Source organism: Toxorhynchites rutilus, chromosome 2 (genome assembly GCF_029784135.1).
Source record: "Toxorhynchites rutilus septentrionalis strain SRP chromosome 2, ASM2978413v1, whole genome shotgun sequence".
NCBI classification, from domain to species: Eukaryota; Metazoa; Arthropoda; class Insecta; order Diptera; family Culicidae; genus Toxorhynchites; species Toxorhynchites rutilus.
Window position 1 is genome coordinate 76,579,986 of NC_073745.1, and position 27,061 is coordinate 76,607,046.

Genomic DNA, 27,061 nt, shown 5'->3' on the forward strand with positions numbered 1-27,061 from the left:
CGATCTAATCCGCACATGCTTAGCGATAGCATAACCGGTAAAATTATTCGCCAACTAACAAGCTAGACATAATGCGAAAACCATTGTGCCGAAACCAATTTTGCGACTAAAGAAACGGATTAATTTTTGGTTTTAATAGACTTTGCGTTTCGTACTTTTTGCTTTGTTTCTTTCGTAGATTTTTTTGTTAGTGCTTTAGTTGTTCTGCAAAGTAAAGTTTAATCGTAACTTCTAACGACTTTGAGATAGCTAATAATTCATCGTCGACTGGAAAAATGAAACGAATACTAACATTTCTTTTTTTTTCTTCTCTCCGCCCTGGCCGTGTTTTGCTCGGCCGGGTGTTTCGCCGTGTCCTTTCCTTTTCTGTCTCTCCCCCTACACAGTATAAGCTAGACTTCAGCGGCCTCGCAGGACGGGCCGCAAGTGGAGGAGCCCGCGACGACGACGGCAGCCTGGGACTCCAAGGCGACAGCAAGGGCTCAACGACCAGCACCGAGGCGAGCATGTGACAGTACGGGATGGCCCGCCGGGGCGTGAAAGGTGACGCCCGGCGGACCAGAGTGTCCTTCCTCCTGTTTTAGAATAAGCATTAAACATTGCATATGACCGTATTTATCGAATTTATATTCCAACGTTGTGTATGTTTGATGATTCTCGATTAGAGCAGACCAGACGACCAAAACAAGACGAGGCGAGAGGTAGCACGAATCGTCTCCCAAAATTCTCAGAGCAGAGCGAAACAAATGTTTGTTTTCCAGAATTCTAGAGTGACCATCAAACCACACAAAACCACATAATGTAACACACACATACACTTGGAGCAGTCAGTCACATTACGAAGAAAAACGTGTTTGTTAAATATGTGTAATATGAAATCATAAATATTGAAATATGAATGTTTAGTGTATCGAAACAAAACTAAGAACAACAAATTTGAGGAGAACCCCTTTCCGACAACTGCAAGCAAATGCAAGCGCAAACTTTAACAAAAAAAAATCTATCCTTTTCGGGCACAAACACACAAACACACATTCGCAAACGCACTGCTCTTGATTTCTTCGCTTATCAAATTCGATCTGCTTCAAGCTTCCTTCCTGTAATGTCAGGCTAGAGAAACCTGCGTCGGAACGTTGCTAATCTTTGGCACCCATTCGCCGAAGCAAAAGCCCCGTCGGAACGTACAGTAGCCGGGTAGCGAGGTTTAGATTTAGGTAGATCTAGCGCGATTAGTTTAGTTTTTTGTGTTTCCTGTCGCGATTAGTTTTAGGCATTATCACACAGACACTATTTAAGCGACTGCAATAGGAATCACCAAAACTATAATTCCTATACGCTATCAACCGGAGCGCCACATCCGCTCTCTTCTGGGAGATCCTCCCCCACCACACGCTGCGCATTTACTTCCGCTGTGGATGAACTGCCCGATAAACGCACGCAAAACGCGCTCTCCTACTTCCTGCATGAACAACGCCCCCAAAAAGCACTTTGCACCCACTCGCGCACACACAGCACACAAACGCATTCTGCTTTAAACACATCACGTCCTCAAACACATCTCCTCAAATCCTCAAATTGAACCTCCCCCCCAATCCACAGCGGACGCTCCGATGAGGAGTTCCGGGGGTGCTGGCGAAGTTCCTGCTCCTGGCCGGAAGCTCGCACGCCTCCCGGAACACATCGAAGTGGAACTCGAACAACTACTGGATGTACGAACTCCCCCCCGTGGTGGCTCCCATCTGTTTTTTTGATGTGGCGTTTTCTTTCTATCAAATGTTAACCGCGCGAGTAAACGCGCGGAACGGTGTCCGCGACGAGAATGACGCGGAAAATTGTCTCTGTTGAATCCCTGATGCGTACCTGTGTAGAAAGTTGATTGATTTTGATGTACCAATGGTTTAGTTTCAGGTGTAGAAAAACCATTGAATTTAGGTTACTAGAGGTTGATGGACATGAGTGAGGAAAAACATCGGTATTGTTTCATGGTAAAATCTAGAGTGATGACGAACAACCGAGGTTTGAGCGAAGGTAAGGTTTTATCGAAAATCGGAATTGTTGTTTATGAAATGCTTAGCACGAGGGTTTGATGTAAAATTATTTACTGCTTCTGGAATGACAAACGTTGTTGGATATTTCCCTTCAAAGATCCGGCGATCTTCGACCGGCCCAATTTTTTTTTATCTAGACAATGTTCAACATTTACAATTTCCTCCGAACATTTTATCGTACATTCGTTATAAAGATCAGACGGCGCTACACCAATTTCAACTAATAATTGACTAAGAAACAAATCTCAAATTCTAATTAATTCAAAACTTTTTGCTTACATTGTAAGTAAAGAGGTTTATGCAATTAAATGTTAGGTTAGTTCAATTCTTTGCGGTAAACTAAATGAAGGCTTTCCTACACACGAACATGACACTTATAATTAGCCAGGCGAAACGCATGATAATTCAAGTATCGTCACTTGAATGATATTGTTCATGAGTTCCTTAACGACCACTATCGTTCCATTGCACAGTTTCAGTTGATTGGTGGTCCCGGAGCACGATGTTTGCCAACCTTCAGTCATCAATTATTTCGTGGAAGTTCTCGCAAATCCAATGAACTCAGAAATACCGTTGGATTTGAATGACTGCCACGAATTGTTCAGGTATTTTGACGTAGGACTACGTCTAACCGGAAGATATAGGGGGTGAAATGGAAATCTAGGCACTGAACAAGTAGGAAAAAATGCAAGATTTGGTTTTTTTCAAAACCACGAGTACTAAGTTTTCTAAATTGGAACCATTCCATTAAACAAGGCGCTTTTCAGGACCATTAAACCTTCCAAAAAAGAGTTTAGGAAATACAGTTCAATGCTTTCTAAAACATTATGCAAAATAATAATAAAACACAAATTGATTTTTTCATCATTTGTTTGCCAGGATCTGATGAGTATGTGAATTTGGCAGTTGTTCTGAGCTTATTGATAATTGGGGACTTTCCTGATTATTCAATTTTCACCCATTCTTAAATTGTTTCCAGATTGAAAGTACAGTAATTTACAATTCGTTCCACATTTAGCTAATTGGACGGACATGTAATGCGACTTATTTAGTTGGACATTTTTGTAAACATAGAGATCCAAATTATGACCCCACATTGAAAGTCGACACTGTACCACTGTCATCGCAAATGTTCAATTACAGGTTAAAATCGCCTCCAATGCGACACTGAGTGGCGCGTCGGCACGTCGCATTGAATGTAATTTATAGTACAACATGTCACAAAGCTGGATGGGAAGAAATTTTCCAACTGTGAAAGCTGTGGCGAGTGGCAACAAATCGCTAAACAGGAAGGTTTAGCCGAACAAGATGGGGATATCGAGTGATAACAAAGCAATAAACTCTTTAGATTGAAGATAATTTTGTGATCCTGAAAAGGACCCTTTTTAGCCTGCATGTGAATCCAACGAGCGAACAAATCGTAATGAATGTATTTTTTTGCCATCGCTCCCTTTTAACGCTCACTCGTTCGTCTCGTTGGACTCGCCCCTCTGGCTGAGTCTGCCGATTAGTCTCTATGCTGTGAGTGTGTACCGCTAGAGTATAAAACACGCGGACCCCAAAAAAATATCTTATTTTCTTTCAAACCGTAAACCCGTGTGGTTGTACGGCATCGGCATCGTGGGCGTAACAAAGGAGGACAAGTTAAGGGAAAGGCAAAGTCTCACTCGAACCGTGCAGGTCTCCAGTTCCCTGTTGGTCGCATTCACTGATTGCTCCGCAAGGGTAACTAGGCCGAACGGATTGGTGCCGGAGCACCAGTATACCTAACAGCAATTATAGAGTTTCGGCCGTCGGAGTGCTCGAGTTGGCTTGCAAAGCTGCTCACGACAATTAGAAAACCCGCATCAAGAACAGAGCAGGTTCGGTTCGGCGCTCATCAAGGCAACAATTAGTTTCAGTGAGTGGCAAAGTGTTTCTCCGGCACGTCGCATTAAATGTAATTTACTGAACAACATGTCACAAGCTGGATGGGAAGAAATTTTCCAACTGTGAAAGCTGTGGCGAGTGGCAAACGCAATAGCTAAACAGGAAGGTTTAACCGAACAAGATGGGAATGTCGAGTGATAACAAAAACACAACACCAAAGGTTCTTTTCAGAACCATCAACATATTCATAAAGAGTAAACAGTAAACTAATCCATTTTTCAGGTAGATAGGTAGGTATTCACATAGGAGAAGAAAATAAAACAATATATTTAAAATATATATTTAACAAAAGCTGTCCCCAAGACGGCGCCAGTGGTTGTATGGTTAGCGTAACAGCCTCACAATCCGATCGGCCTGGGTTCAATCCCAGCTGGCGTCGTTGGGATTTTCTGAGGCGAAAAATCTCTGGTTACGTCTTCCTTCGGAGCGGAAGTAAAAGAAGTTGGCCCGGCTCATGAGTTGTTGAGTCTGATAGGTAGGAACAGGTGGAGTCGCCTCCCTGATGTCGGTGATTGGCACTAAAGTGGCGGAAATAGGCCGACGAAAAATAAGCGAAGATAAAAAAAAAAAAAAAAAAAGCTGTCCCCTTTGTATAGTCCTACGTCACTCCGGTTATGTCCCCGACATTACCCACCCGTCTTTTAAATTCTTATTTTTTGCTGCCAAAATCACACGTGACCTCAACCAAACGCGGTTTACATAAAGGTGGAAACATAATGCCGCGTTGTGCGTTGCTTCTCATCAGCTGTCATTGTTTGCGTTTTGTACTAAAACATTCGCCCGACGCAGTCTGTTGATTTGCAGTCACAATCTCGCATTCGCGTCACCACTTTTCATGTAAATAAAAACAAAATAAAATTCGTATGAAAATCTTGTTCTTGTTGTGTCAACGGATCAGTTGAATGTTTTTAAAAACAACACATTGACATATCCGCGCTGGCGGCATTGAGCTTCGTTTACTAGTTTAGGGGAGCGTGAAAGAATAGCTGATTTTCAGTCGGAATGAACATGTTTTCAAAATTAAAATTATGAATGAAAATTAGCTTTTCCATATCAAACTAGTATTCTATTTAAATGAAAAACATTTTTGTTTGAAGGTGGTGAAAAAGTCTCATACGAAAATTGTTTATGAAGACAACTCTATATTATGATGAAAAAATTCAGCAACAATGTTGGAATCGTTTAGCCATATGATTGAATGAAAGTCAGAAACACGTGTTTGAAGTAATCAAATAACATGATGTGAAAATGTTCATTCAAATTTTAGAATTTAAAAACCGGCTTCGTGTCTACTAATCTGATAGAGATTACACTAACGAGTTTATGACCCAAATTATGGCCCTAATTTGAAGTTGCCACCAGACGTCGACACCATGCCACTGTCATCGCGAATTCGTCGCAAGCAGTTTAGAACAAATGTTAGCGTTTAGTACATGACGCAACGCATTATTGTGTTCGACTAAATGGTAACACACATATTTAAAATTGAGTGTCAAAGCACAATTGTCGCAAAATGTGTTACAAGAATTAATTTTCCAATGTTTTTACTAAAATGAAATTACACAAAAAAGAAGAACTCTTTTTATGGTGCGGGTAAAACGGACAGATTTGTAATATATGAAGTGTAGAAACTTTGAATTTCACTGTCATCGTTTGTCTGTCCAGTAACTGAAACAGAATCACCAACAGAAAAAGAAAAAAAAGAAAAAATGGTTGAATACTCTTTCCGTCACAAATATGTCGCTGTGCATTTCACCCAGTACAAATAAATTAACAATTAAATTAACTTAAATTTTACTATTACTATACAGTTGCTCTCAATGATTATTCGAGATCGTTGAAAAAATCCAGAACAAAGCATATCCAGAGAAAGATTGATCAAAACAAAAATAATAGCAAACGGTCGTAGAAAATTTTGAAAATCTTGATGAAATCTAACAACAGTTCCCGGGATCCATAACTTTCGGAAATCCAGCCAGAACATTAGAAAACATAATTGCCAATAAGGTTAATTCATATTTTCTTGACAATGTTTCACTTAACAATGAAAGTATTGATTTGGTAAGTGAACCTGACGAAATAGCACAGCCGACGGCCAGTGGTTGTAACCTGGATTTTTTTTTTCGCCCAATAACTTTTGCGGACCTTAAAAGAATTTGTTTTGCGCTAGAAAAGTCGGCCTGTGTTGATGAATTCAATGCAAAAGTTGTTCAAGATTGCTTTCATGTCATTGGACCTTCCCTCCTGGACCAGACAAAATCGAAGAGTTTCGTCCTATCAATATGTTGCACACAATAGAACTGCTAGAATTAGTCGTTAAAGACCAGCTGGTGAATTATTTGAACAATAACTCATTACTAGCACCAGAGCAATCGGGATATCGGGAACCACATTCTTCGATATATTTCCGATGAAGCTGCTTTGAATTTGGTGCCAGCTAAATGAAAAGAATATATCGAGAACGAAGAAGCGGTCATTGCAGTGTTTTTGGATTCGAAACGCACCTTTGAAACTATTTCCAAGCCCTAGTTGTTACAAACACTGCGGCAAGCGTGCTGGGGCCTATTTTATTCATAATGTACACAAATGACATGCAACGAATCTTACGTTTTTGTGATATAAATTGATTTGCTGACGATACAGTTCTGTTCAAGTTTGTTTGAAGATCGAGAGAACGAATGTTGTCGAGTAAAGAAGGCCCATTAGCGATTTCTGAAGGGTCAAGCAGACAACCGTCCGAATGAACGGATAAGCTATAACCTGATCCTTCATCCAATGGGTTGAATTTTTATTATTCTGGAAATTAGAACAGTTGTCTCTGGCAAAAAGTCATGAACAAGAAATAGGAGAAAACCTTAAAAATCTTAAGCAGAAGAAGAAAAGGCTTAAAGTTAAGTGTTTGATGCAAACGGTTCAACATGATAGCGGCGGTTAGACGCTGTAGCGTTCAATGACTGCTTCTGGATCAGGAATCATGGAGTTCATCCATTCGACGATGGACAAGGTGGGTATGTGTACATTCTGAAATGTTGCTTGCAACATTCCACGCAGAAAACGGATCTACCGCATGATTATTATTTCCTACAGTATAATGCTCCGAAGCACCCTGCATTCATCGTACGGAAGTGACCCCTGCATAAGGCTCCGAATTAGCTCAAAGCATCTCTCCAGTTACCGGGTTAGAACCCTATAGAGTATCTCTATTGCTAAATTCAGCACAGTCTGAAAAATTAAAAACCAAAGAACAAGGCGGGGATCAAAATAAGGGTATCGAAATCTGTAGAAAATTTGAACATGACGTTTTATGTAAAAAAATGGGTGGGTTATATCTATGATATAACCGCAAGGTCGACATGGGACTATCTTAGCTTAGTAACCATTTGTATGTATTGATTGCAGTTTGCATGTATTTGCAATGGCGATTTCCCCAGACACCTTGGTTTAGAAGTCTTTATAGGTAATCAGATTTCAGTCGGAACAAAAATACTCCCGACCTGCATGAATTTGCAATACCAATTTCCCTGGACACCTTGTTTCTGAAGCCTGTGTTGGGGAAACATATTTTAGTCGGAACAAATTGCCCTCGACTTGCATGTATTAGCAATGCCAATTTTCCCTCGCTCCATGGATTTGAAGTCTGTGGTAGGGAAACACATTTCAGTCGGAACAAAAATGCCCCCGAATTGCATGTATTTGCAATGCTAACTTTCCCACGCTCCTTGGACTTGAAGTCTGCGTTAGGGAAACGCATTTCGGTGGGAACAAAAGCTGCCCCTACTTTCATGTATTTGTAATGTCGATTTCGCCAATGCTGCTTGGTTTTGAAGTCTGTGTTAGGGAACATATTTCGGAGAGAACAAAAGTCCCCCTACTTTCATGTATTTTCAATTCCGATTTCCCCAACGCTGCTTGGTTTTGAAGTCTGTGTTGGGGAAACCGTAAATCGGGCCAATCAAAACGAGGCAGTTAGGGCGTTTAGATAACGCTTAACATTTTACAGTTATTCAATTATTTATCTAATGAAAAATGACATTTTATTAATTGCGATAGATGCGTAGAAATATTCCCTATCAATTGATGCAAACATCTTTCCGATCCAGTAGAAAATGTTCGAGTTATAAGCATTCGAAATCTTGCATTTTTTCCTGCATGTTCAGTGTTTATGTTTTCATTTTACCCCCCATATATTCCGGTTAGACGTAGTCCCACGTCAAAATAATTTTGACGTCGAGCTACGTTTTTCATTTCTATATTGAGGTGTAAGTTCGAAGTTTCGAAAACGAGAACGTTACAGTGGAGAAACAAGATTTTGAGCATTAATACCTCTTTACCGGTTGAAAGAAATGGTATGATAACCGCTTCATTCGAAAGATAGAATCTACGTCTACGTGGTATATATATATATATATATATATATATATATATATATATATATATATATATATATATATATATATATATATATATCTTACTAATTGATCCAAAAACTTATTTCAATAGCTTAAAATTTGCTTTCAAAGCAAGTTATTGAAAACACAAAAATCTGTATATAAGCAGGTACCAGTTCAGGAATCCACTCAATTAAAATTGTACGAAGCTAAAATTAAGGGCACTCACACATCCAACGAGAAGAATCCGAAAAATGCAACCTCTGAGAGAAAACGGGGACAAGAAAACAGTTGCCGCTGCAAAAAAAAATCCAAACTTGCCGCTATGAAGAAGGCGACCAACAAAAAAAAGCTTCTGCTACTGCTACTGCTCAAAAACCATTGTACAGAAGCCGAAAACACCGAGGCCATAGAACAACACGAGAGATTTTGTTGTGTTTGCAGGAAAACAAATCCAGTTCTTTTCAGAACTACAAATTGCTTTGAAATACTGCGATCAAATACAATAGTTTTGTAATTTCTTCGATCAAAGGCGATCAACGCTAGATTACATCTTTCGAGAACTTATTAGCGGTACAATGAATCTTGAGAAAAATAATTAATTCCCGCTCGACGCTCACACGATGTTCACTGAATAATTTGCCAAATTTGTACTGGTGATGGAGATTCGTCCGCCATAAACTACGTCTAGCGGAACACCAATCAAAATCGTACAAAGTTATACTCACTGCATGCTCCGGAATCGGACTGTTGACGGTCTTCAATACGGATGTCCACTTCCAGTACGTACACCTTATGGTGACGGTAAATAATTAGAATGACGGAAGGCGGTTCGAACAGCTGAATGGAGTGCAGATCACTGACGAGCACCAGGTCGAGAAGCTTGCCATTCGCGTTGGTAAGATCGTTGATTTGTTTGAGTCCTGCTGACAGTTAAGACTCAAACCAGAGCAACCTCCTGTTCGGATGGGGTATTGAGCGGCAAAAATCCTTGCATATCTACATTAAAATTTCATGCCAAATTGAATAAAGTATAATCACCCAAGATGCAGATAGATATACAGGTCTCGAGGGCTGGCCATTTTGAGTAACTGTAAGACGGCATGTTTTGTATAGGTATCGAGATGACTGCAAGTATGGATGTATATGCAGCACGTGTGGAAAGATTATTTGCACAGTCCTCAAGATGTACGGCTTTACAATTCAGCTCAGACTTTACGGAAAATCAGAACACCACCGCCACGTCGACTTGCACTAGTAGGGGAGGTGGGGGTAAAACGGACATGTTAAGAATAACTTCAATTATGTCTTTGGAAACTCATGTTTCCCAAAACTTTGATGCAGTTTCTTGCAATTCAATAATATGGACATTAGGGTGCCAATAAAAATGGTCATCTCGAATTTCAAAACGTTACCCCATAAAAAATGTTCACCACCTCGAAAAAACACCCTATGCAAAATATCAGCTCAATCGGACTTAAGGGAGAGTGGCGCAAAGCGGTCAAAGTTGGTAAGGCGTTTCAAAACAAATTGTTTGATGGTTAATGTCTTATAATGGCATGAAACGTCGAGATCTAGTGTCATCTCAAAAAAAAAAATTATGCCAAAAATCGGCACTCTGGAACTCCCACTGGCAACTGTACGTTTTACTCCACCAGTACAATTATTTCAATAGTTTAAATTTTCCACTCAAAAATGAATTTACTTTTCTGTACATACCGACAGAGAAGCGACAGCTTCTCTGTTAACTCATAAACCGAAATATAACATCCAGTGAATTGAATTTTGATATTAAACCACTCAAAATGCTTAATATCGAAGCAGCTAAAATTAAATTCACTCGCGGAATCATGTATGATTTTCGGTTTTTGTTTCCCTTTTGCACTTTTGATCAGTGTTCATTGCCATAGGGTGGCTTGAATATTATAGAATAACATGTAGAAGTTGTTCTCATTAACAGAAATCTGAAATTCAAAATGTAACTATACAAATCAAGTACCTGTCCATATTACCCCCACTGTCCGTCGGTCACAACTGGAGATGGAGTAATTTTTAGCGAGTCCGGAAAGGTTGAGGGGATATCTATGTTTTTCACAGACTTATTGTGAAGCCCTAATCCCATTCTTAAAATTATTTCGTCTTATTGAAATCAAACACAGCTTTGAACATACATAAACATGCATCTTTCGGATTATTGAGTCCATGAAGCGCCGTGCACAAATTACGCTGAAATACGTAACACTAGCATATACCTTATGCACATCAAGTAACGTGACCTCGAACCTTCCTGCCGGGACCATCAGCCAGGACATAAGCGTCAAGTAATGTCTAGAGAAACATCTGCTGTCTTTCCTCAACAAAACACAACACGACAAACCCGCTCTGTTTTGGTCAGATTTACCCTTCTGGAATGAAAACGATCAATTAGTAGTGCCAAGAATAACGTGATGGTGATGCTCAAAAATCACTCCCCTCCCAACACCTCTGGATCCTCTCCACAAAGAGACATTTAGCCAACCGGAACTTGAAGATGACACAAAAAGTGACGGAAGACGAAAGATAGTGCCAATAGAATTATAGGAATAATTCTAGGATTGGGCGATCTCGGATCGATTTTTCGAAGATCGATCTTTGCCATTCCGATGTCAGATTTTTCGGATCGATCTTTTAGACTCGGAAAAATCGAGAAAATCGATTCTTTTGATTGATTTTTTTTTTGTTACTTGTGGCTCAAAGGATCACTGAACTAGATGTTGACATCAATTTCAGGCGAATGGTTTTTTCTGGACTCTAACTTTTTTGGCGCACAAAACAAAATGCTTTTGATGTTTGTATATAAAAATGAAATTTGTATTCCATGTCTGAAGAAAACACAACACTCCTATAGAATAAGCAGATGAATTGGAAACAAATCTTTTGATTTTTCAAATATCGATTCCGCAAAGATCGGTTCGGCAGAGATCGATTCTTTGGTATCGATTTAATCAGTGGATCGATCCCTACGCCGGTTGGAGAATCGATTCGACAAGATCGATCTTTTTATAACGATCGCCCAATCCTAAATCATTCCACACGCACACACTTAGAAAGAAAAACGTTCAATTTAGGTTGACCAAATTTTGATCGTTTCACCCCTGAAATGTTGAGATGGTGCGTGCAACGATACATTTCACAGTAACGAAAGACAATCAGTGTATGCTCTAATTAGATCAAAAACAAAAACCCTTTGAAGACAAGAACGCCTAAAGGCCATCGTCTGTAGACCGATAAGACCCATTCCATGAGGCTATGCACCAGAGATCCAAAATTCAAATCCAGTTTTAGGAGAAATTTGAAAACGTTATTTGAATAAGCACTAGTTATATCATAATTTTTTGTAACAAATTTAATTTTTATGCACCAAACTTTGAGAGAGGCGAGTTTAAAAAACTACATAATTATATTTAAAATATTTTAGGTTTTCACTATTTTTATGTTTCTTGAGATATCTCTGCACATGCTTAACCAAAGTTCAATGTCTGTATATCATTGAATGGTTCATTAAATGCTTGTTTGAAGAGCCGTGGGTAGACCTACGTTTTGTAATTCATGAGAAACGTGCATTTGAAAAACAGGTATTTTGAAGCGTTGTCACGTCACAAAAATAGAGTATTTTTTAGTTTATCACATGAACATAGGCTCAAACATTTTTATACTTGGGTTTCTCTGAGCAAACAATAAAGGTCAACAACCCACAAAATTTGGTTGTGATCGATCCACAAATAGAGGAGTATCAACTGTCTCCAGGCCCATTCCAGTGTGACGTAACAACATTTTGACTCGCTACAAACACTTTTTTTTTGCGTTTTCATGAATAAAGCGCACAAAATTAAACGATGTTATAGTAAAATTAAGGAAATCTAACAAGAATCATCAGTTGGAGAATATTTAATAGTTAGATTGGCTTGTTGTCAGTCAAATACTTTTGTGACGTTGCAACACCTGACTTTTTGCTGTTTGGGACTGTTGAACATTAATGATTAATTCAATTAATTACAGTTCCGTTTCAAAACATACAAATGATCTTTCTCCTATGTGTTATCAACAATATATGAACGTAGATTCCATAATATAAGATATAATCTAATTCCAACTTCCGGTTTGCTGATGGTAGTATTGAATGCTAAACAAATATGGAAAACCCATGCGACATGGGCCTACAAGTGGAAGTCGAATATCGTATCCCGATGCCATTTTGGAATCAAGGATGGTGACTTCCGGTTCGTTAAAAACGGATATAAAAGACCGGGAATGGCATGAAATCCCACGATACGATCGTGAATGATAATGTTGGCATATATCCATGGGTACGCGAAGAGGAATAAATAAAAGAATAATGATTGATAGTGAGAGATAGGATTTAAGTGAGACGGAGATCATGTTTGAGTGGAAAGAACTTAGCTTTAGAGCGACGTGTGTGGAGTTATACAAAGAAAGTGCACGTACAAATACACACGCAAACACCAACGATCAACGATCAACGATCAAAGTCAACGTCAATGTCAAAGTCATCTTCAACACGCAAACATAAACGCCCTTGTACAGGGATGTGCGCTGTGTTCCCCCTGTAGTGAGCGCCACTCGATGAACCAGGATTGTGCTAGCCATTGAAGGCAAGCGCCAGAGTGAACGTATTAAACAATCACGATATAAAAACTGGAGGTCGGTTTAGGACCACCCCGACTTTTCCCAAATAAAAACATACCGTGTACTACAGGTAACAGGTAGATTCAATTTATTTTGATGAACATACCATAAACAATTAAGATTGCCTTGTTTCGCAATGTTTCACAATCTGAAAGAACAAAGAACTCATTTTGCACACAGGTCGAATATATTTCTCCTCTGTTTTTGAAGGAATGAAAATGTAAAATGGCGCTAAAACGCTAGAATGAAGAAAGCCAGGAAAACGGCACCATATTATCAAATTGTCAGCGTTATGACACCTTTCATTTGACACTATTGAAAATTCAGTAGGAAGCACCGTTCCTGAGATACAAAGGAGGGTAGGTTCAGGACCACCTTCCCCTATAGGATGGACTTTTGGAAGGGGAAGGGGAGATCTCAGAGGAAAGTAAGAAGTATTCAGAGTAATAAAAAAAATAAAAAATAGTATATCGCTTGCTACAATACGGTGAATATCTTATTTAATACAACTTATTGATTGTGTGACGTGACAACGCTTCGTGGAGGCTGTTCATTCACACAGAGCGCGTTGTCACGTCACAAAATGCATGCCGTCAAAATGCATGTTCTTGTGAGTTTTTTGAAAAACTGAGTATACAGGAATCTACGTTCATCTTTCATTGACAAGTCATAGAACAAAGTTTTTTTTGTATGTTTTGAAACGGAACTGAAAATACAACATTAATGTTCAAAAGTCGGAACCCGCAAAAAGCCAGGTGTTGTCACGTCACAAAAGTATTGGGCTGGCAACAGGCGAATTCAACTGCAAAATATTCTCCAGCTGATGATTCTTGTAAAAAAAATTCTCAATTTCACGTTAAAATCGTTTACCATTTGTAAATCGTGTGATTTATACATGAAAACGAGAAAAAAAAACTTGTTTTTAGTGAGTCAAACCGTTGTCACGTCACGCTGGAATGGTTCATAGGATCAAAACGTGGCGGTCTGCGGATGGCGTAGTGAATGAAACTATATTGAACTCCCTCCAGTCACCAGTCGGTGCCCATAAACAAACGGAATAGTTTATGATGCTGCGGACCAAAGATCATTAGTTTAGTATTTTATTGCCGATGATCAGTCCGAGATCGCAAATGGATAGGACGTGTTCCGGGGTTTCCAGGCCAACAGTAAATTCAAAAATAATCCGCGCTCGCGTTTTGTAGTATCTTTGCAGCTCATATCTGGCCCCTGAACGCTGTCTGAGGTACGCAAGATGTAGTGGAGGAAGGCGCGAGAATGCGAGCCGTTGATGCAACAACTCTGTAATCCAGTATAGAATTACGGAGTGCTCAAACGTCGCAATAGTTCTCAACAGCATATCTAGAACCTGCCTTGATGATTGCGGATCTGGGTTCTGTTACGGATTGATTAATTGAAACTCATCGACCAACAGCGGAAGTTTCAAATGAAAAGCAGGGTAGTTCCAGACATTATCAATTGACTGAAACGTCCGAAGGTTCGGCAATCTTTGACTCAGCAGGAAATTATTGAAGATCACGAGAAAAATGTTTACACCCTCGTATACTTCAAGTGATATTTTTATTGAATGAACTCAAAAGTTATATCCTTGTGTCACCGAAGACTTCCAGCAAACAATCAGTGGATTGTGTCTCTCTCCAATTTCTCATAAGAAATGGTGAAGAAAATTGGATCTGAAACTGTCTTTTAAGGGAAAATTATGTTTATTATTTTCAAAGTTTATCACATTTATCAAACTTGTTTTGTCCGATAAGGACATTCCATACATTACTCCCTTAGTTGTGGGGGAAAAATCCAACAGAGTATGTCATTTCCCAAGCAGCGTATATCTTCTATGTTTTTGTTTCAATGAAAACCAATCTGAATGTGAGCTTTATTCCGCAATATTTCTAATTAAAAAAAAAACAAAAATTTACATTAAAATTAAACACAAGAAAAAAAACAAATGAACAAAACAAAATATTCAAGCGTTGTGAACTTCCAGAATAATAATAATAAATTTTTATAACAAAATACGGAATAATACGAACAAAAAGACGTTCAATGATAGATGGGATACAGAAGGGAAGAAGTATATACACAATATATATCACCGTTGATCGATGTTGATAGTGAGAGAGAGATACGTTCCAATGCTGGACTAGTAACACAAGTAATCTGTTTCATAATGAAAGAACAATGTGAGATCCTAGCTTATAGAGCCTAGATGAAAAACCAGAGGCTGGTCCGATAGCATTGTAGAGAGAGAGGGACGAAACGGGATAGCATTAGTATTTGACGTGGCTGTTATTCAGCGAACACGTGTACTAGAATAGAAACAACGTTAAGCTACGTGTACGTGTCGGTTAGCTCACGAAAAGCGCTGAAAAGTGGATATCCATTTCCGATTCATAACGCCAGCTCCACCAATGTTTTTTTTCTGTCATATCAAAACACATACAACACACGGTAGCGAACTTGGTCGCGGTGAACCGCAATAATCCACAGAAGAAAGCAAGCAAACAGGACGACGAGCACCGTCCATCGCCGGCCACAGGACACTACAAAAGGAATACATACAATAATTACGCGATTAATTGTCACGAGGAACAAAACTGAGAGCTCTTGCTTTGGCGCCCTTTCCACGATGGGAAGCATAAGCATAACAAATGTGAAACATATGATACCCACCAAGTAGGATGAAGGATAGTAAGTCGGACAGCAACAAATGAGAAAAAATAAAACGGAAGCAAATGATGCATACATGCATTAACATATATGTGACCAGAACAGTACAGGTAGAACACAAGGAGAATCGTTGAGACTATAGGTGTGTGGATGTGCTGTGTAGCATCTGTAGGAGACAAACTGTATAAATAGCTGCTAGCAAGGAACAAAACAGATAAAATTTAAATAAAATGTTCAACATTGTATATGACTTTCATAAAGTTTTGAATGTAAGGAAGATATATTTTTTATCACTCTTGGGTAAGAAGTTGGTAAAAGCGGAGCGCAGTAGTTCTTTTTCCCGGGTACGAGTTCAGTGTTCTTTGGCAAGATGTGGAAGTGTATCACGAAAAAAACTATTGGATCGCATTTTGGCTAAAGGCTTTAATCTTTAGATGCTTTAAGAAGTTGCTAGGCGTTTGTGGGTGGGGTGGGATCATTGATTGAAACGTTTTAGAAGAAGAGGTAGTTTGATGCTATGCTTTGTTGTTGTGTGTGAACTTTAAGTTAGTTTAATAAAATGTTTTTGATTGCAACACGGGACAAAGACTAAGCAACTGGACGGAGAATCGCGAGCTCAACTGTATTCATTTTTTTTTTGTCTGACGATTTTGGTTATTTCTTCATACTAAAAATGTATGTACACGAAAAATATTATGGAATGCTGATTTTTGAAGTGACACAGACCTGGGAGCAACAGAATAATTTCATTTGATTTGTGATGAATATGTTACTACTCTGTTGAGTAAGTTTTATTTTTAATAAATGCGGTGCATCATCGGGACATAAAATCGTCAGTTGTTTCCTTAGCAATTTCTCCCCAATGTACAGTGGGGCGACTCCATACAAAAGCACAAGCGAATTCACTGGGCGTCCTACCTATTGAAAAAGATCACGTAGTTTATGAACGACCCCTCAAATCATACAAAATTTGCTATAAATATAAAAGATTTGTTTCTAGATTACAAAATAATACAACGATGAAAAACATAACAAATCAAAACAATCTTCTTCTTCTTCTTCTTCATAGTTGCCATCAGATTCATCATCATCTTCCTTTTTCCTTCAATAGAAATACAACTTCATCTGGAAGTATTATATAATTACTTTCCTCCTTTTCAGAATAAGTGTTTACTATTGGATCTGTGGAGATGAGAAGTTGATTGACTATACCATGATTAGCATTTTCTCGACTATTTCTTCGAGTGAAATCCGCTGTTATTTTCAGTTCGTCTAGTGATTTTCGATGCTTCATTGTTTCATAGATTTGTGGTCTTTCCAATCCGGTTTCATTGGTTAAAAGAAGATATTAAAATACATGTATCAAGCCATGAATAAACAACTTACTCGACATTGGATTGTGTGGAACCGCTGAAGTTGAAATCTCCATTATAAAACATAACGAAATTATGAATTTGATTTTCTTAATATAGCTCGATATCTATTTTGAAAGAATCGATAAAACAATGACACTGGCACATCAAACAACGCTTGCAACGTTTGAAACTGAAAAGATACGGAATTGCCACGAATGTTCTATGTTTTTTTTCCTCATACAGCGAATTATGTGCATTTACTTCCAAAAAGAATAAAAGTAAAGTCAAGTAGAATCAACCTGCAAACGAGCTATTGTTCGATCAGCTTGTGTGATAGCGAATCTTGTTCAATAATTGAAAAGGGCTGAATGTTTTCAATAGATATTGTTTTCAATATGCTCTGAGCAGAGATGCCAACCTTCCTGATTTTTCAGGATTTCCTAGACTTTTAAGCACACTCTCTGATATCCTGACGAACACTCAATTTATCCTGATTTTTCTGAAATGATCCTGATTTTCCTGATTTTTGTACTCTTTATATTATTCGTAATAAATATACTGATTTCCATAACAAAGTTTTCTGTCATGATAGTTCTCCAGTTTGCTCTTGTATCTATCTTACATTAAGTTAAACTTTTTTATCTCTACCCTCAGTTGCTTCGTGACTTCCGAAAGCAGTGCTATAAAATTTCATGAAACCAGATTTTCTGACGAATTTATGAAATTACAACGAGATTAAGTTTGTAGAACAACATTGCTTTATTAAGGATAATGTGTATGTAGATGTATCCCCAGAGTTATTAATGTAGGGATACGTTTCAGAGTGTAAAATTACTCAAGAGAAAATTGTTGAATCCACAGTCAATACAATAAGATTTTATTTGTAATTTGTCCGTCTGATTCAAATGAGAAAAAACTTTAACCACTGCTGATATGCTTTCCTCATTTGTTGAGAAAAGATTGGAAAGCATGGATGATGAATCAGTGAAAATTTGAACATTGATGCTCTGCAATTGACTGTAGTGATGCTGTAGGGTTTTCGGAAAAAATATAAACGATCAAAAAGTCAGGCGAAACACTAGCATACCATGCCTATTAATTGTTTTGCATATCCGGTCTTCGCTCGAAGGAAGATATACTCTGTTTCTGTTGGGATTTGGAATGGATTCTGTATTATGAGCTACTACCAAGTAGCCTGTTTCTCACATGTATGGCTCGCAGCAGTTTTCGACGAGGAAGCAAATATGTTCTGGGAGAATAGAATATTTGAGCTGCGTGAAAGATGGCGAAAGATTGCGAAACAGAACTATGGATACAAAATTAAATTATAATGCTCTGATTGAAAATGATGTTTTTGTTTTCCCAAAAAACGACATTAACTTTTCGGACAACCCAATATGAGCTATCCTGTTTCATCCTTTATCCTGATTTATTTTTGTTGGCAACCCTGGCTCTGAGTGATAAATTGCTTTGATATGATTCAGATTTCATAAATATTTTTTCTACTCTATCCTACTTTTTTTCCTTTTTTAATCACACTCTTTTTTATAACTTTTTAATAATTAATTTTGTGATGTAACCCAAATTTATATTTTATCCTCCACAGATTACTGTTAAATTAGATTATTGAAAATATAGTGAATAAAAACTTGCTATCGCTTTTCTCACTAAAAGGATACTTTGCGCGAACGACGGACAGTGTTCACTTAAAAGCTTATGTTTTTACCAAAATTTAGCCTGTAGTCTCAACAGTGGCAAATTGCAAACTTTTAAGCTGGTTTTCTACAAAAATATCCTTTTTTTCATTAATTTTTTTTATTGGACCTAATATGATCAAATTTTACATTATCTAATGAACGAGATTTGATTTGTATAGTATTTTTAACAGGCACGTTTCAAAGTAATGTGCTTTCTTCGAAAAATGGTCAAAAAACGTCAATAAGACAAGCTATGAAAAGTCATAAAAAAATTTGTTTTGATTATATTGCGCCCAAATGTGTTAAGCACTTGAATATTAAATTAAGAAAGGAAAAATATTACGAAACAGCTGACGACATTTTGGTTTTTTGACTGATGGCCAGCGATTCCCCACTGTGCATCGGTTAATTTTGAAAAATCATGACTCAAGACAAAAAAACGCCTCTCTAATTCAAGAAAAAAATTATAGGAGATTGTGTTCAAGACACGCCCGCATTGTTGATGTAGAACTACGTTGTAGTTAATTTCAAGTCGCTTGTTCAAAACTGCGGATATTGTTTTTTAATGCTACGAAAATTTTGAAATAACCATTCTACCAGTTTGGTCGCCCTGAAATGTTTTTTTTTTATTGTAGAATCATTTGACGATAACTGTTTGATGATTCGTTCTTGTGCTCGCAGAATAATACATTCTCGAGATAAGCGCAGTTGGAAATAATTTTGCTACTGGCAAGCGAAACCAAATAACATAAAAAATTCCTGAACGACATTTACTTTCCTGGTGACTAAATAAACGAAATAAACTCTATCTGTTAATCTCAACAACCTCGAAAACGACGGCGCCAGTGGTTGTATGGTTAGCGTAACAGCCTCACAATCCAATCGGCCTGGGTTAAATCCCAGCTGGCGTCGTTGGGATTTTCTGAGGCGAAAAATCTCTGGTTACGTCTTCCTTCGGAGCGGAAGTAAAAGAAGTTGGCCCGGCTCATGAGTTGTTGAGTCTGATAGGTAGGAACAGGTGGAGTCGCCTCCCTGATGTCGGTGATTGGCACTAAAGTGGCGGAAATAGGCCGACGAAAAATAAGCGAAGATAAAAAAAAAAAAAAACAACCTCGAAAAGAGTAGCACTACTTCATTACGACCAGGATTAGCGCAAATGCAATCCTAGTTGAAAACAGTTTTGCGACTGGCACGTGAACCCAAATAAATAAATAACTTATTATAACTTGGTATTTCCCAAATAATTTTAGGTGCACAACTTTAACAACTGCTTCACCATAGCGTCATTTCAACGCATTGATGCAAAGGCACCAACGAAGCCTTTATGATGACAGAAAATAAACAAAGTTAACTGCTTGGAGAAAGGCTGAATATTTGCTTCAGCAGAGATTCATTACCAATACCCTAGCGTAAATATTTCCCTCCCGCTATCTCCCCTCCTTGCTTATATTTATCATTACGACTGTATAATTTGAGACACCAAACAATCATCAATCATAGCGTAACAAAATTAGGCGATTGTGGCATTATTACAAGGCTAATGCACACGGGAGCAGATACAAATGGAGTTTCAGCGTAGCGAAGATGCACTATTTTTACATACGGGTAATGAAGCACGCACGTAAGCATACAAATATCCATATATCGATGGCTCGAAGCAACTAAATATACACACACTTACTCCGTTTTGCGCTCTTCTCAACAGAAGCCCTTTCTGTTAATTTTGCCAGTCTAGATTAGCTTAGCTGCTTGTTTGATGATTCTCCACACAATTGTGTAACTCAGAACCTTAATGCAATGGTTTCAGTTCAATGCAATGATTGCAATTCCAGAGACATCAGCGAGTGAGTAATTTGGTCGCGTCCACAGCACAATCCGAAACGAAGACATGTCATGATGCAGAACAAGGAAGAACAAGCGATATCCATTGCTTTGAATACAGAACGATACTGAAAGTATGCCTTCCTTCCTTGCTTGAGACTTTAAACTTCTTCAGTTCATTCGTCTCTAACCTTCAAAAAGTCCCTTGGAAAACTTTACTTTATCCATAATATTACTCCTTCACCCCCATTGTCTTGAGAAAGGCATTCGATCCCTCGCTGTCCAGCTCGCCCAGCAACGATGTTGTTCAGTCGACTTCCTGACGAAGATTGAAAGTGTGCCTCAGCGAGATCCACTGTTTATACTCTAGGCAAATATTCCCCTTCGTTCTTCTTCTTTTCCTTTGTTCACGGAGACATTACCATTACGATTTCCCCTTCGTTGCTCGTCGATAAGTTGCTCGTTATTGACAGCTCTGTTTGGGAAAGCACACAAACGGACAGAACAAATGTATGAGGAAATGGGAATGCTTTCAATTTTCATCAATTAAAGCATATACAGACTATGGAATTGTGATGTATAGCATATCAAACAAATCTTAGGGAATTTCCGATTCGTTTGGTATGTAAATCTCCAAAATCCGTTCGCGGCAAAAATAGTTATTAACGTTAACTTTACTTCATAAAAACGTGACCTGTTTTCTGATTTGGCACCCTTAATGAAAGACGTAGTTCTACGTCAAAAACAAAAGTACAAAATGGCTAAGATCAGGAGCACCGAAAACCTGAAAGATCACTTCGATGTACAAAAGTGAAAAAAACAAGAGCGTTTTTTGAATTAAATGTATTTACAAATTAATACAGGTTGGACTCGATTATATACAATTTTGCATTCGATTAAATACAGTTTGAAAAGAATATATTTTTTTACATTTCAAATATGGCTTATTTCAAGCATAAACGCAATCGTTCAATGTTAAAGTGAAATTTAAGTGGCTATCATATGCACAGTGGGGTAAAAATCGTGATTTTTGAAGATTTTGCTCGAATTTTCACCAGAAATGGTTTATATCGATATTGCAGCCAAATTAAGAAAGATGGAAGTTGGGTGTCGAAGAACAAATTGTAGAGCGGTTAGAGAGCTTCAATTTAATTGATAGAAACAATGAAGTTTAATATGAATTTTTAGGATAAAATTAATAAAAACACATTAAAAATTACAAACTTTTAAGTTTTCACTTCCGAAATGTTATTTATATCCACTAATTTAGATGTTCCACTACTATATACTGTACTAAATTTTCTCATCTTTCAAATAAAAGCAACATAATTGTCTTACGTAGCGTACTTTTTTATGAAGAATCACTTTGAGGCATCAGAGTCCGAAACAGAAAAAAAGTTCTATAACTCTGTTGTTAAAATTCGAGCATATGTGTAGAATGATTTTTTCAAAAAATATTATCGTCTATCACCCCTGAAGGATTCTGGATAAATTTATTTTTTTCATGTAAGAAAGATGTTTTCTGACTTTAAGGGGATGGATAAAAAATTAAATTCTTCTTTTATATTTGAGGGGCTTAGAATGAAAGGGGTGTAAGTGATTTGATCGATTTCTCTACATCGACTCTCACTCTTGTTCATAGCTTAGCTGCAGATACATTCTCAGCTGTGTTTGATAATGTGGAAGATAGGTCAAAACCTCATCTATCGGATTCTACAGCAAACATAAATTTGAACGTTTTTGCAATTGAATTATTAACTGAAGAAAAAGTTGATGAAGAGAAATCGATCAAGTCACTTACACCCCTTGCATTCTAAGGCCCTCATTTATAAAGCGAAACATATATTCATCAAAAACGAATAAACATTATTTTTTGACTCGATTATATACAGGATTTGATTATATACAGTGAAAATAAATCCAAGACTGTATATAATCGAGTCCGCGCTGTATATTAGGTTGGGGAAAAAGTTATCCATTTTTTTTTTGTGGGAAATTCAAAACGGTTTTTAATATGCTTTGCAATTTGGGTCAAATAAACACCGTTTTGTTGGAAAATTTGTTGCCATTCTAAGGGTAGCTTCTCTATCATAGAGGTCTTGGTCTTTATTAGCGAAAAACCATAGCAATAGATTTTTACAATCTTCTCTTAATCCCAATTTCTTATCACTCTGGAAATTTTCCAATGCGAGAAAAAGGTGATAATCGTTTGATGCCAGGTCAATAGATTTTTTTTAGTGTGAAATGCCACATGAAATTATGCGATCGATATTACGCGAGATATTGATCACTAAAGCCAGCAAACGAGAAAATAATGGATACCTTTTTCCCCAACCTAATATTTAATTCAAAAAGCTTAAATGCTCTCATTTCTTTCACTTTTGGTCATCGAAGCGAATTCTCTTGTTGTTGGTGTTCCTGTTCTTAGCCGTTTTTTAGTTTAGTTTTCTTGAAATTATTCGATATAAATTTTAAGGGGAATAGCAAATGTTGATTCGTGTACAAATTCATTAGACATCAAACTTCGTTTAGGAAAATCATAAACCGTTACTTGGTTGGCTGAAATATAAGATAAGCATGGTTTCTTGCTGTGGTGACTGAGAGCAGACAAACGACCACAAAGAGTTAAGAGACTGTTTATTCTCCACAAAACTGAACAAATGAGTCAAACGCAAATAATAAAAATCAGCTCAGCATAACAACAACGAAGCTCCGCGATCAATTCTCACTCAGAAACGTTCAATTAATAGTCCCATCCCATTCCCACGGAATAAAATCTACTTCAAGGAAACAATAAGTAATTAATCAATCCAAAAACTGCAAAGCAGACAATGTTTATAGAATAAAACAACATTTATAATAAACAAATATCATTACCGATAATCCAATACCATTTCATCACGAAGGAACGAGTTCACCTCCGAAGCCGACTACAGTAACTGTGTGCAATAATAACCGATAGAGACAGAGACATATGTGTTAGAGGATGGCATCCAAAGCAAACCAAAACATAGAGACTATTTTTCAAACAAAATGTAATTGAAACTTTCTCTCAAACAAACGAATCAATAGCTAGCTACAACAATCATCCTCCCACAGAGTCACCCTCGAAAGCGTAGAGTAGGATTTCAAACAGAATCTAAAATTATATTCCTCTATTTAGGCAGTGACAGTGAACCAAACAGAACCACTTACTCGTATAGACCGACAAAATAAAAATAAAATCAGATCCAAATATTTACTGTATAGATTTACCTAGCGTTACAACTAGTGCTGTTTGCTCTGTCCCACCCGGTGCAGGGGGTCCTTACCCCATCATAACGTCAACTACGGGAAATCGGATGGGATGAGAGCCTCAAAAACCGGTGAGACCGGGCAACAGACCCACAGATGAGTTATCTAGCTGTTCACTAACTAGATTTTTCCTATTGATAGTTACTACTCACTAAATAGGTCTTTCGGTACATTTTCTGCTGGACTCAAACGTGAACACTATCATTTATCCTCTGACTGCTGATGTTTCTATTTTGAATCAAAAACTATGCCCGGTATCTACAATGAAGTTCACTTTTACAGATTTTTCGGGGGGAAAATCAACCAAAACGAGTTTGACGGAAATACAAACATCGGCAGCCAGCGATAGAAAAACACAATAAATATGGTCTAGAGTTTTATTCTTCTACATTCTACTTCTACAAAACCAAATTTTGGACAAAATAAACCAGAACAAATATCAAAGATGCATCCAGAAGGAAAACTAATTTAACATAAGTAGTGTAGAGCAGTGTTCGACGCAAACAATGAAACTTTACTATTTTAGGGTAGCCCGTTGGCTGAGGAGATCCGTACCGCGTAAGTATTAGGCATATTTTTGTATAATCGATTCGCCAATTTTTATATTCAAACAATGCATTTGGGCGGGAGAAGGAGGAACCAATAAATCGGATAGATCCAGGAGAGGGAAAAACGTGTATAACCATGGGTATAACCACCAATAAACGAGGGATGAAAGCGAAAGAAATCAATAACCCAACGGAGGGAAAGCGGTTCCGCAAGTGTTCCACACAAATCATCTTGGAAGAAAAGTACTCAATAAATGATATGGCAGAGGTTCTCGTATTTTCTAAAACTCTTGGAAAGTTCCAACGCTGCTAGAAGTAAGAAAACAAAACTAATGTACAATGGGCGCGGGGTGGGAACTTGTCGGTGTAAATTTTGCGTTTCAGAATGTAAATTGGGTAGTGAAAGCATTTGCTGCCGCTCAGTTTAGCTAGCGCGATGGCGGAGCGTCGCGTTGTAATCAGAGATATTATGTAGCCGTAATGGAACACTAGATAGACATATCATGATCATTCAATAATTACTATTAGCTAAACAATACTGCATGAATTATAATTTCTTATATATTTCAACAAAAACGAATGAAAGGAGAAGAGAAAGATAATGATTATATAAACTTCTGGAATAATGCATAGGAAGAACAATTCAATACGATGTATAAAATACAACAACAGCAAAAAAAAACTATTATTCTTCATACTCTCAAATAAATTCTTATTAATTCTACAAATGAATGCATCGTTGTTTTATGTCGCAAATATTCTTCAAAATAATCCGAAAATCTTTAGAAATGAGTTCGGTTCAGTCACGGAGAGTAAAGAGGTACTTGACACAAGATACACTGTAATAAAGAATTGACTCCTAATATGTAATGAATCATTCAATATCCCAGCGTTTCCAAAATGATGATTTTTGAATAGCCAACTGGTTCCACGACTCGGAGAAAATCATTTGGCCAGACGATTGAATCTTGATTTCACTATCGAGTTTTCAAACGGCACTTTCATCGTATTTGATGAGAATGTCAGGAAGCAAGAAATTGACTTTCGTTGCATGACGACGTTTCACGAAACTTGTAACTGCTTTATCAAACAAAAATCGTATTTTCGTCTCTCAACCCATCCTATTTTCTCGTAATCTAGGATCCTGTGCGAATGCAATTCATTCAAACATGCATCGATCTTCTCAAGAAATACTTCTCAAATGACCTGAACTACCATACCCTCTTATAAGGCTCGATCAGACTAAATTTACTAGAATAAATGAGATTTCTCGACACATTTCTCGTTCAAATTGAATAGGATTTAAAATATTTAAAAAGGATTTAGATGGAATAAACACCTAAATATATATATAGGATAAGGTACACCGGAATAAATTACGGGAGCCATAACTCTTACTAGGAATGATGGATTAACGTGATATATTTTTTCAGTAAATAGTATCGACATTCATAACCAGAATATTCGTTTATTTTTTGTCGTACGTGAAATGAAAATAAACATTTTTGAGCGCTGACTCAATTGATTCGAAACTACTGATTTTTAATTAATATCTTCAGAATTGCACGTTAGATAATCAAATAGTGATAATTAAGTGTAGAGGAACTGGTACAAAATCGGTACCCCATTTGGTTTTTTTTTGGACTTAGCTCTTGGCCAATGCTCGGAATTTATTCATATTACGTCAGCTTATGAAAGGATATATTGCGGACATTTCCCCGCAAACCGATTTCAAAAATCTTGATTTGACTCGGAGCTTTGAGCATAGAAGTGAAACAACTCAAATTCGAGTACCCGAGTTTTATTTTTTCAAATTAAAAGAATCGTCCTGAAATCATTGAAAAATGATTTTTTTGACATTTTCATACATAAAATAAGTAAAAAAACTTTTTAGATTAAACGGTTTAATTGTGATCAAACATAATAATGTACTAAAAGCTAGAAAATAATTAGGCAAGTAGCAGTTAGCAGTTATCACACATCTCCTTCATTAGTCTAGGGCATTGATAAGACTAAAATACAATCGTGGGACATATGAGGATGTCGCTAATTGTGGATAATGGAAATCTAACGTGCCCCACCACTTTAATTTAGTCTTATCAATGCCCTAGACTAATGAAGGAGAGGTGTGATAACTGCTAACTGCTACTTGCCTAATTATTTTCTAGCTTTTAGTACATTATTAAAGGGTGTGTCACATCAAATTGCATCACGGAAAAAACGCTGTAGAAATTCGCCCAGTAGACCGATCCTTTTGAAAATTTTAGACAGTAAAATAAAAACTATTAAACAACTTTTGGCATTTTCTTATTATTCATACTTCGAGCCCAAGCCCGTATGCTTGCACCTTCCTCTTTACCCCGCCCATAAGGTTCTGTACAACGTCAGGTTGTAGTTTTTTTTGAACAGAAATCCATTTTCTCTTGAAGTCCGCCTCCGATTTGACAACTTTTGGGTTCTTCCGGAGGGGCCGCTTCATAATCGCCCAATATTTCTCTATTGGGCGAAGCTCCGGCGCGTTGGGCGGGTTCATTTCCTTTGGCACGAAGGTGACCCCGTTGGCTTCGTACCACTCCAACACATCCTTTGAATAGTGGCACGAAGCGAGAT

General features: G+C 37.6%; 1 protein-coding gene across 9 annotated transcripts in view; it reads left to right on the forward strand.

The window, feature by feature from the left end:
* LOC129771625 (alpha-catulin) overlaps window positions 1-25,183 on the forward strand; it is a 400,279-nt gene extending 375,096 nt beyond the window's left edge. For 7 of the 9 annotated variants that reach the window (XM_055775469.1, XM_055775462.1, XM_055775470.1 and 4 more), the window contains one exon: window positions 387-523. Coding sequence is in view for 1 of the 9 variants with exons in the window: in XM_055775468.1 (XP_055631443.1) it covers window positions 387-512 (126 nt within the window). In the remaining 8 variants the exon portion in view is untranslated. Of the gene's footprint in view, window positions 1-386 lie in introns of all 9 variants that reach the window. The other 2 variants (XM_055775468.1, XM_055775465.1) reach the window with 2 other exon arrangements.
* Window positions 25,184-27,061: the final 1,878 nt, after the last annotated feature.